Genomic DNA, 17295 nt, shown 5'->3' with positions numbered 1-17295 from the left:
GTAGCTCACCAGGCTCTTCTGTCCATGGGACTCCCCAGGCAAGAATACTGGAGTGGGTTGCCATTTCCTTCTCCAGGAGCTCTTCCCGATCCAGGGCTGGAACCTGTACCTCTGGCATTGGCAGGCGGATTCCTTACTGCTGAGCCCCCTGGGAAGCCCCCTTTGATTAGACAGAGGTGAACTAGGTTTAAAGGTGTTCTCAGACAGCTTGTACAATGTGCTGGATGTCACATCGAGGGGACATGGTGGTGTTTTTGCTCATGTGAAGTGTGTTGGTTCTTTTATTAGAATCTGCAGAGTCCCAAGTTGATCTATTTGAAAATCTATTATGATCATCTTTTAAATAATGGCAACAGAACATGGTGTTCTTACAAAACTATACTATCATGACAAGTATCCAACACACAGAAGAAAACATCTGCTTCTAATGAAGTCAACCTATCTCACTCTTTTTGGATCTGTGAGGAATAAAATTGGTAATAGAGACCTTGTTCATACAATAGGCAAAATAACCGGTGCTTCTCAACTAGGCATCGCTTTTCTGATCTGTACTATTGGAAGGTATCTTCCGAAAGTAATCTCTTCCTGGTATGCTGCACACTGGTTCAGCACTGCAGCTCTTCTTGTTTATCACTTCTTATCCTACCAGGAAGGGACTGTTGAGGTTCCCAGTTTAAACGATGATAACTTTTTTAATGAGACCAATCACTACACAGTAAGTAATAACTACTCATTCACTAAATGCAAACTATTTGTAAAAATTAAAGCTCCACTTTTACAAGAAGTCAATTTGCTATAATAGGATTACAGATGAAATATATATCATACTAACTTAAACACTTTTTGTAATGTACATAAAAATCTAATACAGGATTTTAGGGGCTGTAATTAAACACATGGAATGCTTCTCAGACAATACTGTCTCTGATGTTAAATTACCTACAATTAACTTCTTTAACAATTCTGAAGACTAGACTATTAAGAAATTCATTTAACAACACACATGCAATTTACACTAATTTTATCATAGTTCTTTGATTATTGAAATTTCCTCACTCCTACTTTATCTATGGTAGAATCACCAAGAGTAATTCATTATTATCAGATGACGTACCTGGGTTGCTCTTTTCGGGAGGAGTTTTCGGCCTCTTTTCTTTATATTCAGAGATCAGTTGGCAAATGCTATGTGTTAAAAATGTGATAAATAATATTTTAACACTAATAGGAAAAAAAACTACCAACTATGTTAAATTCTTAGATTATTTCAGACAATGTCAGCGATAATATCAAAACTACAATTGTCCCATACATTTCAAGTTTCTAAGTTCTACCAAGTTTTACTTAGCATGTATTTAAAGGAGAAAGAAAAGGAAGATGAAGTAGTCATGAACTGAGGGCAATAGAGCTCAGCAGATTAACTAGATTTAGCTTGGCATATGAAAACTCTTTCCAACTCGCAAATCCTAGCTCTGTAACCAACTGCTCTTTGTTCCGAGAGAATTGCTTCTCTTGAGTTCAAAGTCATCCTCTCCACAACTGGGATCTTACTGCCTTATTTCACAAGGGGATTAAGAGGAGGTAATGAGATAATATATCCCCAAAATGCTTGCAGAAACAGTCAAAGAATGGAATAATTTGCTCTTGATCGTTATTGTTGGAACTACTTTGGAATTCCAAGTAAAACCAATGTGTGTTTTCTTATATGTTTAGCATTCAAGGGTTTCAGGAAACTGTTATTAATTATGGTGATTAGTGTTCTCTGTGCTTTGTAATTTAGGGAATCTCAGCTCTGATGTAATTTGTACCTACATTTATTTATAAAATATGAACTCACTACATTAGGTAACATAACTATCCCCCATTATTGCAGCTAATCACACCAAGCACAGAAAACTAATCACAATCAAGACCTGGCCTGGACCACTACTCTCCCTTCTCTACCTGCTCAAACTCTCAACCAGCAGATCCTTCTGACAATGATGCTTAATCTCCATGTTCATCTCTGATGCACGTGGAAGACATAACCCTACTCTTACAGTGGATACTGGCAAGTCCCAGGCAGGGCTTACCTCTCTCAATTCCTCTCTGAACTAACTTACTTGAGATTTAAGGAGTTCTGGTGAATGGGTTCCTTGTGAGACAGACTCAGAAAACATTTACGGTTGAGGCAGATAAATCCTTTGGAAGATTTTCATTGTTGCAGGAAACAGACCCCATGAGGGGGCCAACCCTCCATGTAACTATGGAATCTCAGGCAAGCTGACACCCACTACTCTGGGAAGGACGACAGGGAACCTATGACCCAAGGAAAGGTGCCCCCACAGGATAGAAGCTGCCTGCACCGAACAGAAAACTCTCACTGGTCATGTAACAAGTGACAGTGAAAATTCTTTTTGGCGGCAGTTTAGTGATCACGGGCGTTTTAATGTGGACACTTACATATTAAAACCACTCAGAGCAGCATATTCTTCTGCAGTCCGTCCAAAGACATCTTGAGAAAAGACGTCAGCACCTCGCTGCAGGAGAAGGCTGACGACACTCATAGACTCGTAACTGACAGCAAGGATGAGGGCGGTTCTACAACAACAGAGAGACGACGTCACCCTCAGGAAGCTGAGTGAACTCACAGAAACAGCTCGTTTGATGTGCTTTACCAAGGTAACATCTTGCCCTCCCATGAAGAACTGACCATTTACACGCTCAAGTGTACATCCTTGTAAATGACCTCCAAGGCTAAAATGAAGCGACGGAAAAGCAGCCTCCTGTCCCACTGGGATGGCACATAGCAGCACTTACTATTTCAAAAGTCCCTGATGGGGACTTCCCTGGTGGACCAGGGGCTATGACTCCAGGCTCCCAAGGCAGGGGGCCCAGGTTCCATCCCTGGACAGGGAACTTCATCCCACATGCTGTAACTGAGAGTTCCCACGACTAAGACCACACGCAGTCAAATAAATAGATGCTTTTCAAAAATAATATCAAAGTCCTTGACGGACAAGAAACTGTGCTGAGGTCACTTATCTGAGGCAGGTGACTATTTAAGGAACGAATCCCCCATTTCCTCCTTAGTCTGATATATTATGCTTCAAAGTCAGCTAGAGGGTGGGTTAAGCAAAGGCTATTTGCTGGCTTAAAACAAAAATATTAACAATAATGGAAATAAAAATAGTCACCGTGGCACTTAATGATGGGGACAAGCATGTGCTCTTCACTAAATGAAATACTATGTCTACGCACAGCCACCTTTGAAGGACGCATTACTATTTGCCCTTTTGTATCAGGAAACTTATTTGCTGATGATAAGTAATGTGCCCAAGGTCACAACCCTAACAGGGAGGAAAGCTAGGAGCTGAACCCAGTCTGAATCTAAAGCCCATCATTTTCATCTGTATCATCCACCTCTGACTTATCTTTGTTGAAGCAACTGTTTATCCAATTAAACCTATCATTCTTCCTTCTACCTTCATTTAGAATGAAAACATCAAAATGTACTAGAAATAAAAAAAGATAAAAACTGATGAGCCCACAGTATCTGGTGACAGTGATTACTAACCACTTTTTGTTGTTGTTCAGTCACTAAACTGTGAAGGACTCTTCTGCAATCTAATAACATGAGTATTTTTCAAAGAAAGTAATTGAAAGCAAAGAGTCACCCAAAAGACAAAATCAAGTCCTTTATGTTTAGTATGCATCTTTTAAGGAAAAATATACACGAAGTAGAGGTTAAACAATCATTATAAAAGAATTAAGAAATTCGATACTGTCATAAGGTAAACTAAAAAGCAGAATCCATATTGTATAAAGCTAATGAAACTAGTATGAAATCCCTCAGCTCCTACAAGATCAACCAGAAAAAAGAACAGGTTGCATATGACATCACTCAGTATTATAAAGGAATATGAATCCTGCTATATATCTCTGCTATATAGTTTTTCACGACTCCCAGTCAGAATAATTGGTTTTCTACCTAACTGATGAAGTGTTGATCACAAATGAAACCTTATTAATTTAATCTTTATCTTGATGTTAGCACCCAAGAACAGCACTAAGGTTTTTCAAAAGAAAAAGAACAACTGTACCTTTTCATCTTATCAACCGCGTGTACATTTGCTTCTTTCTTTACTAAAAATTCCACCATTTGCTGTTTCCTTTCACTTATGGCCAATAATAGTGGTGTGAGGTCATCCTGTAAAACAGGAAAAACCATTTCGAATGTACCCAGTTAACCTATTTCTAAACTGAACTGAGAATCATGCAATAGATTCTCTGAACTTAAACATATAATTCAGAAAGCAAATAAACGGGAGCCCCTCCTCCTCTTCCCCCGACGCACCTTCTATCTCTTCAAGATGCTCCTCCTCCTGGCCTTCCCTGGGGGTCCAGGGGCTAAGATTTGAGCTCCCAAGCAGGGGGTCCAGGTTCCATCCCTGGTCAGGGAACTAGAGTCCAAGTGCCGAAACGCAAGATCCCACCTGCCACAACTAGACCCAGTGCAGCCAAATACGTCTTTTGAAAAGGGAAAGAATAAAATGCTCCTCCTCTCCCTCTTCCAAAGATGAACCACAGAGTCATTCTCTAAAACTCACTTTCAACATTTACTGGTTCCAAGGATCTTTGCTTCTATCATAGTATTTATCAGGAATATTGTAGTATTTACTTGCTCTATTACCAGTCTCAACACTCCTCCAGAGAGAATCAATTAGCTACTTGATTTAGTAGCTGCATATTTTAGGAGCAATGCTGAGGCAGGAATACATCATATTATCTGTAGCATGCATAACCTATCCAAGGATGACCAAGAGTAACCTCATGAGGTTTACAGACATTCTAATGGGAATGTTATCCTCTACATGAACATGCAAAGAGAAAGGTTGTTTTCTTTTCTTCCAAAAAAACAACTGTGGGCACCATGTTTATCGGCTTTCTCAGCAAAGTCTCTTGAAATTTAATCTTATTCATTCTCCTTTGCTTGTTCCTTCCCCCGCCCTTAAGTTAAACTGACAGGAGGGAGGAGCCAAGATGGCGGAGGAGTAGGACGGGGAGATCACTTTCTCTCCTACAAATTCATCAAAAGAATAACTGAACACAGAGCAAACTTCGCGAAACAACTTCTGATCGCTAGCTGAGGTCATCAGGCGCCCAGAAAAGCAGCCCATTGTCTTCGAAAGGAGGTAGGACAAAATATAAAAGATAAAAAGTGAGACAAAAGAGCTAAGGACGGAGATCCGTCCCGGGAACTCTTAGGCGGCATTGCTTGGGGTAGGGTCCAGGCCTGAGAGCCCTGAGGACAATCCGAGGGAGCTTCTGTGAGTTGCCAACTTGAACTGTGGGAGACCAAAAGAGAGAGAGTAAATTAACCGGCCCAAACACACTGCCGGCCGCTCGCAGAACAAAGAGACCGAGAGGGTCCAGAGAGGAGCTCGCAGGCTGCGGACCGGCCCAGCCCCGCCGGAGGCAGGAGGCAGGGGGTAGGGGAAGGTCGCGGCGAGACACAGGGCGCAGGCACCCGACCAGCGCGGGTGGGGACTGGGGCTGGGGACGCGGAGGGCAGAAGGCGCGCGCACCCGACTGGCGCCAGAGGAAACTGAAACTGGGTCCGTGGAAGGGAGGGGGCGCGCCACACTTGGGGAGAGTGCACCCACCAAGCCCCTGGCTGCCTGGACCGCTCTGACGGGAAAGGCACAGAGAGCAGGCGCAGCTTTTCGCTCCGCGCTTTTGTGGAACACCCAAGGGCTGGAGCCTTGCGCAGCGCGGGGCGCGCTCCATATAGAGCAGCCGGGAGCCTGAGCAGCGCAGACGGAGAAAGCAGCGTCAGCCCCTCCCGGCAGCGCCAGCCCGACCCCGCAGCCCAAGCCCGTTCCCATAGCGCCAGCCCCTCCCGGCAGCGCGACGGAACTAGCTACCTGAGTAAGAGTCCACCTCCGCCCGCCTGTGTCAGGGCGGAAATGAGGCTCTGAAGAGACCGGCAAACAGAAGCCAAATAAACAAAGGGAACCGCTTCAGAAGTGACTGGTGCAACAGATTAAAATCCCTCTAGGAAACGTTGACTACACCGGAAGAGGCCTGTAGATATCGAGAAGCGTAAGCTGGAACGAGGAGCTATCTGAAACTGAGCGGAACCCACAGTGACCGCAACAGCTCCAGAGAAACTCCTAGATACAATTTTACATTTTTCTCTTTTTTTTTTTCTTTTTTTTTCCTTTTTTTATTTTTTATTTTTTCTCTTTTATTTTCCTTTAAAATCCCCTATTACTCCCCCATTACTCCTTAACTTTCATTTCCATAGACTTCTACGATTTTTTAATTAGGGGGGGAAAAAAAAAATTTTTTTTTTTCTTTCTTTCTTTTTTTTTTTTTTCTTTTTCTTTCTTTTTTTTTTCTTTTTTCTTCTTTTTTTTTCTTTCCTTCTTCTCTTCTATTTTCTATTTTTCTTTTTCTCTTATTTCTTTTAAAGTCCTCTAGTACTCCTCTACTACTCCTTAATTTTCATTTTCAATACACTATAACCTTACAAAAAAAAAAAAAAGAAGAAGAGAAGCCCTATTTTTAAACCGAAGATTATTCTCTCCCAATCTTGACTCTCTGTTTTCTACCTCAGAACACCTCTATTTCCTCCTTTCCCCTTCTCTTCCCAATCCAATTCTATGAATCTTTGTAGGTGACTGGGCTACGGAGAACACTCTGGGAACAGACAGCTGCGTAGATCTGTCTCTCCCCTCTTGAGTCCCCCTTTTTCTCCTCCTGCTCATCTCTATCTCCCTCCTCCCTCTCCTCTTCTTCATGTAACTCTGTGAACCTCTCTGGGTGTCCCTAACGGGGGAGAATCTTTTAGCCATTAACCTAGAAGTTTTCTTATCAGTGCTGTATAGTTGGAGAAGTCCTGAGACTACAGGAAGAATAAAACTGAAATCCAGAGGCAGGAGACTTAAGCCCAAAACCTGAGAACACCAGAAAACTCCTGACTACATGGAACTTTAAGTAATAAGTGACTGTCCAAAAGCCTTCACACCTACACTGAAACCAACCACCACCCAAGAGCCAATAAGTTTTAGAGCAAGACATACCACGCAAATTCTCCAGCAACGCAGGAACATAGCCCTGAACATCAACATACAGGCTGCCCAAGGTCACACCTAACACATAGACCCATCTCAAAACTCATTACTGGGCACTCCATTGCTCTCCAAAGAGAAGAAATCAAGTTCCACGCACCAGAACACTGACGCACGCTTCCCTAACCAGGAAATCTTGACAAGCCAATCGTCTAACCCCACCCACTGGGTTAATCCTCCACAACAAAAAGGAACCACAGACCTCCAGAATACAGAAAGCCCACTCCAGATACAGCAATCTAAACAAGATGAAAAGGCAAAGAAATACCCAACAGGTAAAGGAACATGAAAAATGCCCACCAAGTCAAACAAAAGAGGAGGAGATAGGGAATCTACCTGAAAAAGAATTTAGAATAATGATAATAAAAATGATCCAAAATCTTGAAAACAAAATGGAGTTACAGATAAATAGCCTGGAAACAAAGATTGAAAAGATGCAAGAACTGTTTAATAAAGACCTAGAAGAAATAAAAAAGAGTCAATTAAAAATGAATAATGCAATGAATGAGATCAAAAACACTTTGGAGGGAATCAAGAGTAGAATAACGGAGGCAGAAGATAGGATAAGTGAGGTAGAAGATAAAATAGTGGAAATAAATGAAGCAGAGAGGAAAAAAGAAAAAAGGATCAAAAGAAATGAGGACAACCTCAGGGACCTATGGGACACTGTGAAACGCCCCAACATTCGAATCATAGGAGTTCCAGAAGAAGAAGACAAAAAGAAAGGCCATGAGAAAATACTCGAGGAGATAATAGCTGAAAACTTCCCTAAAATGGGGAAGGAAATAGCCACCCAAGTCCAAGAAACCCAGAGAGTCCCAAACAGGATAAACCCAAGGTGAAACACCCCAAGACACATATTAATCAAATTAACAAAGATCAAACACAAAGAACAAATATTAAAAGCAGCAAGGGAAAAACAACAAATAACACACAAAGGGATTCCCATAAGGATAACAGCTGATCTATCAATAGAAACCCTCCAGGCCAGAAGGGAATGGCAGGACGTACTGAAAGTAATGAAAGAGAATAACCTACAACCTAGATTACTGTATCCAGCAAGGATCTCATTCAGATATGAAGGAGAATTCAAAAGCTTTACAGACAAGCAAAAGCTGAGAGAATTCAGCACCACCAAACCAGCTCTTCAACAAATGCTAAAGGATCTTCTCTAGACAGGAAATGCAGAAAGGTTGTATAAACGTGAACCCAAAACAACAAAGTAAATGGCAACGGGACCACACCTATCAATAATTACCTTAAATGTAAATGGGTTGAATGCCCCAACCAAAAGACAAAGATTGGCTGAATGGATACAAAAACAAGACCCCTATATATGCTGTCTACAGGACACCCACCTCAAAACAAGAGACACATACAGACTAAAAGTGAAGGGCTGGAAAAAAATATTTCATGCAAACGGAGACCAAAAGAAAGCAGGAGTCGCAATACTCATATCAGATAAAATAGACTTTCAAATAAAGGATGTGAAAAGAGACAAAGAAGGACACTACATAATGATCAAAGGATCAATCCAAGAAGAAGATATAACAATTATAAATATATATGCACCCAACATAGGAGCACCGCAATATGTACGGCAAACACTAACGAGTATGAAAGAGGAAATTAATAGTAACACAATAATAGTGGGAGACTTTAATACCCCACTCACAACTATGGATAGATCAACTAAACAGAAAATTAACAAGGAAACACAAACCTTAAATGACACAATGGACCAGCTAGACCTAATTGATATTTATAGGACATTTCACCCCAAAACAATCAACTTCACCTTTTTCTCAAGTGCACACGGAACATTCTCCAGAATAGATCACATCCTGGGCCATAAATCGGGTCTTGGAAAATTCAAAAAAATTGAAATCATTCCAGTCATCTTTTCTGACCACAGTGCAGTAAGATTAGATCTCAATTACAGGAAAAAAATTGTTAAAACTTCAAACATATGGAGGCTAAATAACACGCTTCTGAATAACCAACAAATCATAGAAGAAATCAAAAAAGAAATCAAAATATGTATAGAAATGAATGAAAATGAAAACACAACAACCCAAAACCTATGGGACACTGTAAAAGCAGTGCTAAGGGGAAGGTTCATAGCATTACAGGCTTACATCAAGAAACAAGAAAAAAACCAAATAAATAACCTAACTCTACACCTAAAGCAATTAGAGAAGGAAGAAATGAAGAACCCCAGAGTTAGCAGAAGGAAAGAAATCTTAAAAATCAGGGCAGAAATAAATGCAAAAGAAACTAAAGAGACCATAGCAAAAATCAACAAAGCTAAAAGCTGGTTTTTTGAAAAAATAAACAAAATTGACAAACCATTAGCAAGACTCATTAAGAAACAAAGGGAGAAGAACCAAATCAACAAAATTAGAAATGAAAATGGAGAGATCACAACAGACAACACTGAAATACAAAGGATCATAAGAGACTACTACCAGCAGCTCTATGCCAATAAAATGGACAACTTGGATGAAATGGACAAATTCTTAGAAAAGTATAACTTTCCAAAACTGAACCAGGAAGAAATAGAAGATCTTAACAGACCCATCACAAGCAAGGAAATCGAAACTGTAATCAAAAATCTGCCAGCAAACAAAAGCCCGGGACCAGATGGCTTCACAGCTGAATTCTACCAAAAATTTAGAGAAGAGCTAACACCTATCTTACTCAAACTCTTCCAGAAAATTGCAGATGAAGGTAAGCTTCCAAACTCATTCTATGAGGCCACCATCACCCTAATTCCAAAACCAGACAAAGATGCCACAAAAAAAAGAAAACTACAGGCCAATATCACTGATGAATATAGATGCAAAAATCCTTAACAAAATACTAGCAAACAGAATCCAACAACATATTAAAAAAATCATACACCATGACCAAGTGGGCTTTATCCCAGGAATGCAAGGATTCTTTAATATCCGTAAATCAATCAATGTAATACACCACATTAACAAATTGAAAGATAAAAACCATATGATTATCTCAATAGATGCAGAGAAAGCCTTTGACAAAATTCAACACTCATTTATGATTAAAACTCTCCAAAAAGCAGGAATAGAAGGAACATACCTCAACATAATAAAAGCTATATATGACAAACCCACAGCAAGCATCACCCTCAATGGTGAAAAATTGAAGGCATTTCCCCTGAAATCAGGAACAAGACAAGGGTGCCCACTCTCACCACTACTATTCAACATAGTGTTGGAAGTTCTGGCCACAGCAATCAGAGCAGAAAAAGAAGTAAAAGGAATCCAGATAGGAAAAGAAGAAGTGAAACTCTCACTGTTTGCAGATGACATGATCCTCTATATAGAAAACCCTAAAGACTCTACCAGAAAATTACTAGAGCTAATCAATGAATATAGTAAAGTTGCAGGATATAAAATTAACACACAGAAATCCCTTGCATTCCTATATACTAACAATGAAAAAACAGAAAGAGAAATTAAGGAAACAATACCATTCACCATTGCAACAAAAAGAATAAAATACTTAGGAGTATATCTACCTAAAGAAACAAAAGACCTATACATAGAAAACTATAAAACACTGATGAAGAAATCAAAGAGGACACAAACAGATGGAGAAACATACCGTGTTCATGGATTGGAAGAATCAATATTGTCAAAATGGCTATTCTACCCAAAGCAGTCTATAGATTCAATGCAATCCCTATCAAGCTACCAACAGTATTTTTCACAGAACTAGAACAAAGAATTTCACAATTTGTATGGAAATACAAAAAACCTCGAATAGCCAAAGAAATCTTGAGAAAGAAGAATGGAACTGGAGGAATCAACCTGCCTGACTTCAGACTCTACTACAAAGCCACAGTCATCAAGACAGTATGGTACTGGCACAAAGACAGAAATATAGATCAATGGAACAGAATGGAAAGCCCAGAGATAAATCCACAAACCTATGGACACCTTATCTTTGACAAAGGAGGCAAGGATATACAATGGAAAAAAGACAACCTCTTTAACAAGTGGTGCTGGGAAAACTGGTCAACCACTTGTAAAAGAATGAAACTAGAACACTTTCTAACACCATACACAAAAATAAACTCAAAATGGATTAAAGATCTAAATGTAAGACCAGAAACTATAAAACTCCTAGAGGAGAACATAGGCAAAACACTCTCCGACATAAATCACAGCAAGATCCTCTATGACCCACCTCCCAGAATATTGGAAATAAAAGCAAAAATAAACAAATGGGACCTAATGAAACTTAAAAGCTTTTGCACGACAAAGGAAACTATAAGTAAGGTGAAAAGACAGCCGTCAGATTGGGAGAAAATAATAGCAAATGAAGAAACAGACAAAGGATTAATCTCAAAAATATACAAGCAACTCCTGAAGCTCAATTCCAGAAAAATAAATGACCCAATCAAAAAATGGGACAAAGAACTAAACAGACATTTCTCCAAAGAAGACATACAGATGGCTAACAAACACATGAAAAGATGCTCAACATCACTCATAATTAGAGAAATGCAAATCAAAATCACAATGAGGTACCATTACACGCCAGTCAGAATGGCTGCTATCCAAAAGTCTACAAGCAATAAATGCTGGAGAGGGTGTGGAGAAAAGGGAACCCTCTTACACTGTTGGTGGGAATGCAAACTAGTACAGCCGCTATGGAAAACAGTGTGGAGATTTCTTAAAAAACTGGAAATAGAACTGCCATATGACCCAGCAATCCCACTTCTGGGCATACACACTGAGGAAACCAGATCTGAAAGAGACACATGCACCCCAATGTTCATCGCAGCACTGTTTATAATAGCCAGGACATGGAAGCAACCTAGATGCCCATCAGCAGATGAATGGATAAGGAAGCTGTGGTACATATACACCATGGAATATTACTCAGCCATTAAAAAGAATTCATTTGAACCAGTCCTAATGAGATGGATGAAGCTGGAGCCCATTATACAGAGTGAAGTAAGCCAGAAAGATAAAGAACATTACAGCATACTAACACATATATATGGAGTTTAGAAAGGTGATAACGATAACCCTATATGCAAAACAGAAAAAGAGACACAGAAATACAGAACAGACTTTTGAACTCTGTGGGAGAAGGTGAGGGTGGGATATTTCAAAAGAACAGCATGTATACTATCTATGGTGAAACAGATCACCAGCCCAGGTGGGATGCATGAGACAAGTGCTCTGGCCTGGTGCACTGGGAAGACCCAGAGGAATCGGGTGGAGAGGGAGGTGGGAGGGGGGATCGGGATTGGGAATACATGTAAATCCATGGCTGATTCAAAGAATAAAAAAATAAAATTAAATTAAAATTAAAAAAAAAAAAAGTTAAACTGACAGGTCAGCATTAGCTAGATGCTGTTTGATGCAGAACAACACCGCTTATCTTCAAAGACCTTTCTTGACGGCTCTCATGTGATGACCTCCAGACCTCCAGGAAGAAGCTTCCTTAATCCCAGAGTTCTGGTCTCTGTCTTGCTTTACGGCTCTTAGTGAAGGATTACAAGGTAAGTTACCAAGAAATATGCACTCAGCATTTTCTCGGGGAGTTGCTCTTCCGTGAACTCTCCCCACGCTCTCTCTCATAATCCTGTGTGTCTGGGAGACTCATTCAGTGTGAAACCGCCACAACCAACTTAAAAATTCTAATTTGAAAAATTCAATCCCATCCTTAAGAGATTCTTTTAAAATATGGAATCAATTATAGATTAATTAGACTGTCTTTAAAACTTCGAAATAGTTACCAAAATAAACTATATATCAAGAATTGGAAACTCAAATGCTTATGCAGGGGGAAACCTGGTGACCTAAGTGAAAAAGCCAGGTGAGGCTGGCAAACCCGCAAACACACGCCCCATACAGAAGGGGAGGCCTACACATGCAGACCAAACAGTAGAATGGGCTCAAGGGGGACCAGATTTGGGTCTCTGAGAAGCCTGAAACACAGACATCAGCATGAGTTTGCTAAATTTTAAATGTTGACTCAGCTTGTGGAGGTAAGTAAGCTAAACATAACCAAGGACCACATTTGGTCTGTAGCCCATTTGTGCTTTTAAAACGTTTTGCTGTTTCCAAACAGGTGGGTATAAAGCAAATATTTGTATGTGAAAGCTTTCCTTTCTTGAGTATCATGTGGTTCACAAGAAAAGTGGGTCTCAATATGTAATAAAAATTGCTATTGACTCATAATTTTATTAAAATAAATTTAAAAACAAGACTCAAAATTCCCACTTGAAGAATGTTTCCACTGCTTGTTAAAACTACAATCTCTTTCTAGAATTCTCCCAGATTATTAACCAAATAGTTAGTGAGTTCCTAAGACTGCTGAAAGTAAATGATTCAAACAATCCCCATCTGGACTAACTTCATGGGTTTTGATGTTTAAAGCTGTCCTCTCGCTTATGCCAGGGCTCAGCAAATCTAACAGACACACTGCAAGAGTCTGTCCTGCTGACACCAAAAGAAGGCTCATGAATTACTGTTACCGCAGTCAGGAAAACCCTGTTGGTAACAAACATTGTTGACCTAATGACCTGGTTGGTAACAGAAGGTGTAAAATTCTTAAAGGGTCAGACTCTACAGATGAAGTGACTTGGCCATGAGCAAATCTCTAAAGACGCTTGGAGTGTCACTGAATAATTAGTGGTTGGAAGAAAAAGGAGTTATATCACTCAAGCCAATAGATATTGCCAAAAATGTTCCTTTTAACTTCTCAATCACAGAGGCAGAGGAAAAAGTCAGGCTAATATTGCTGCAAAGGAGGGAGCTGATGGAAGTAGCTAGCATTGATCAAACTCCAACTCTTCTATAGATTACTTATTTTTGAGATAGGTGCACTAGAAATTATACTTAATCACTCCATAGTTCTTCACCAAGGATCCTATCAGAATCTCAAGGAAATATTTCTAAATACACAAGTCCAGGCCTTCCTCGATTTATTCCATCAAAATCTTCAGGGAACAGCCTAGGTTTGTAAATTTTTTTATCAACTTTCCCAATGGATTGTGGTTTTCACCAGCACAATCTAGCTGAGAATTAGCCCAGCAAACATTCCAGTCTCATCTCTAACCCACATGGCCAATCCCTTCTCTTACTTGAGGCTTTGAAGAAAAAAGAAAAGTGTAAGAGGCAAGAGTCATCAAAACAGAATTAAATTTTCCTGGGTAAATAATGGTAGAACAGGGACTAATAAACACAAAAGGCAACCTGATCTCATTGTTTATAAACCCCTTCCTTTCCATCAAGACCTTCTAGATTGAGAGCAGAGTCTAGACTCTTATCTAACTGGCTGTTTCTGCCAGAATAGGATAATAGTTCTGTTCAATATTTGTTCTTCTCTCTTCTTTCCAACTTAATCACCACCTTTTCACTGCTGATCTGATTTCTGCAGAGTCTTCCTAAAATTGATACCTAGGCAAGTCTCCAACTCATTCAATCTCTTTCTCAAAATAGCAACTATTATACCTGAAACTGAAAAGCACCTTAGCAAAATACATAAACTGAAGGGGGAAAACAACAAAACCAAAACCTCAGGACTTCTGTGGTGGTCCAGTGGCTGGGTCTCAGCGCTCACAGTGTAGGGGGTCTGGGTTCCATCCCCGGTCAGGGAACTAGACCCTGCATGCTGAAACTAAGACCTAGCACAGCCAAATACATAAAAAAAAAAAAAAAAAACCCTCTTCTTGGCATTTCCGCAACTGCCAAAATTCCAGCCTGATCTGCGTCTTTCAGCTGCTCGCTCGTTTTCCTTTCCTTTTAGCCTCTGAAGCCTTGGGCAATGAGAGAGAAATCATTTTTATATAAATCATTTTTTTCATAAAATTGGAATGTGTTAACAACAGCAACATTTCTATTCTGTTGTCAAATGCTTGTTTGAGTTTTAAGACAAAGTCTACTTCTAGGCAAATTTTGCATTACTCTGTTATTTTAGACTAATTAGAAAAAAACTTTTTTTTTTTCAGTAAGGGAAAAATACTTGGAAAAAGTTTTACCTTTAACAATTGCTGTGTTATCACAAATATCTGCCATAAACACAAAAAAGAACGCTTTGCCCTCTAATGCTTCTTGAGCAATATCGTGATTTAAAGTGACATCGTAGACAATCAAGTGCTTTCAAAATATTTTCACTCAGGGAAGGCTGGAGCTTCCAAACAAGGAAAACTGAGCCCAGCTGTGAGAGTCGGGGAGCTCTCTCTGCAGCTCCTGGCGGGGCTGCAGCCACAGGAGAAAGAGCAGAAGGGGCAGCTTCAGCATCACCAGGTCCCCACACTCAGCTGCAGCCCCGAGCTTCACCATCACCAGCTCCCCACACTCAGCTGCAGCCCCGAGCTTCACCATCACCAGCTCCCCACACTCAGCTGCAGCCCCGAGCTTCACCATCACCAGCTCCCCACACTCAGCTGCAGCCCCGCCGAGCAGCCCCCCAGGGCTGTGTGGGAGACCCGAGGTGTGTACCTGGTGAACCAAGTGGTCACCAGCACAAGTAAATGCCCTTGCTGGTATCAAACATGACCTGACCCACTTCACCGGATCTCAGAACAGGGGTCCTGGAGGGCTCAGGGCTCCAGGCCTGCTGCCTCCCTGGCCCACTTGCACCCCCCAGCTCCCCCTGCTGGGCACTGGTTCTCCTTCCTCCTACCCCCATCCCTCCCCCAGCAGCTGTGCCCATTCCCTGAGCCCCTGGAAGCAGCCACCCACCACATCACTTCACTCTCCCCAGGCCTTCATTCTTTGTAGGACTTGAGCCTACCACCCATTCCTGAGCACTTTCTAGTGGGAAAATCTTCCTTCTGGGGTAGAAGGTGGCTGAGAGAGACAGCGTTGCCCTTTCTGTGGGCTCTGACATGTTCCACCCAACCCCTGACTTGGCTTTGGAGTTGTTTCCATGGTAACAGGGCCTGCTGGACACTACTCACTCTATCTATTTATATCCTGTTATCAATAAAACACTACAGTTTAGAAAAATGCTTTGCCAATATTTTGTCAATAAAGTTAGTTGAGCTATACCTCGTTCCTGGCTTCTATATTGGCGTGATAGGAAAGCAGCTTTGCTGCGAGTGATATATTCTGGCAAAAGACAGCGTGGTGGAGCGCGGTGTTGCCATTGGCATCCGTGAGGTTTGGGTCGGCGCCGTGCTCCAGCAGGAGAGTCGCGCACTCCTCCTCTTGGCATTCTACGGCCTGTCAGCGTTGTGCCAAGAAACAAGGGTGTGAGTTCTAGGAATTCAAAGGAAATAGCCCACAAGTTCACCAGTTCCCTCTATTTCAACGAGATCAGTTCATTGTTAGTCTCAGTAGTTAAATCACACCCATCTCATGTGGACACGGGTCGCTGCCCCGTACCTTCATCAGCGCGGTCCTGTTTTCACTGTCACAGAGGTTAAGCAGGCATCTTCTCTTCAGGAGGAGGGCCACCACCGCGGGATGGCCATTGGCACAGGCCAAGTGGAGGGCAGTCCTACGAAAGCAAGACAAGTTCTTAGGAAAATGTAGTGTAACTGTTTCAAAACAAACAACTCTTTGTGTGATTGAAAACACTCAACAGCATAGTACTCGTATGCCTCTAAAACAAATATTTCATTTTCTTCTGGAGAAAGAGCAGGATATTATTCGTTTAGCTCCTCTTGTTGCCGCTACTGCTGCTAAGTCGCTTCAGTCGTGTCCAATTCTGTGCGACCCCATAGACGGCAGCCCACCAGGCTCCGCCGTCCCTGGGATTCTCCAGGCGAGAACACTGGAGTGGGTTTAGCTCCTCTTACACAGTAATGAAAGAACAGGCTACTTGAATAGAATGCGCGAGACCTTGAGATTCAGCTCAACTTGAGTTTAAATTTGACTTTGTCACTTATTAGCTGTCGCTCACCCTCTCTGTACCTCAATTTCCTCACCAACAAAATGAAGAGAGAGGAGTGGTTATCTCACAGGACAGCACTGCGATGCTTAAATGAGACCCATGCACAGGGTTTAGAACTGTTCCCGGCAGAGATAACAGCTAGTAATTGTTAGATTATATTATCATACTTACTACTACTACCTTACAAGGACAACATCTGAATGAAGTCAAAGGACATTACGCCTCCTTTGCAGATATGTTTAGAGGATTAGAGACAACATTGTACTTCGATGATTCTAATATGCTCCTTTTCTCA

At 41.1% G+C, this 17295-nt stretch overlaps 2 protein-coding genes across 3 annotated transcripts in view; one reads left to right on the top strand and one right to left on the bottom strand.

Annotated features, from left to right (window-relative positions):
- LOC122682162 (putative ankyrin repeat domain-containing protein 19) overlaps nt 1-1982 on the top strand; it is a 224115-nt gene extending 222133 nt beyond the window's left edge. The window contains exon 7 of the mRNA XM_043884978.1: nt 1871-1982. Coding sequence (XP_043740913.1) covers nt 1871-1974 — 104 coding nt within the window. The 3' untranslated portion in view covers nt 1975-1982. The remainder of the gene's footprint in view (nt 1-1870) is intronic.
- Nucleotides 1-17295, bottom strand: part of LOC122682152 (putative ankyrin repeat domain-containing protein 20A3) — a 68356-nt gene that overhangs the window by 48681 nt on the left and 2380 nt on the right. For both annotated transcript variants that reach the window (XM_043884941.1, XM_043884940.1), the window contains exons 2-6: nt 16490-16604; nt 16154-16327; nt 4080-4186; nt 2440-2577; nt 1115-1182 (exon numbers count right to left, since the gene is read on the bottom strand). In XM_043884941.1, coding sequence (XP_043740876.1) covers nt 1115-1182; nt 2440-2577; nt 4080-4186; nt 16154-16327; nt 16490-16604 — 602 coding nt within the window. The remainder of the gene's footprint in view (nt 1-1114; nt 1183-2439; nt 2578-4079; nt 4187-16153; nt 16328-16489; nt 16605-17295) is intronic.

Source organism: Cervus elaphus, chromosome 23, assembly GCF_910594005.1.
Source record: "Cervus elaphus chromosome 23, mCerEla1.1, whole genome shotgun sequence".
Lineage (NCBI taxonomy): Eukaryota > Metazoa > Chordata > Mammalia > Artiodactyla > Cervidae > Cervus > Cervus elaphus.
This window is presented reverse-complemented; position numbering and strand designations above follow the sequence as displayed.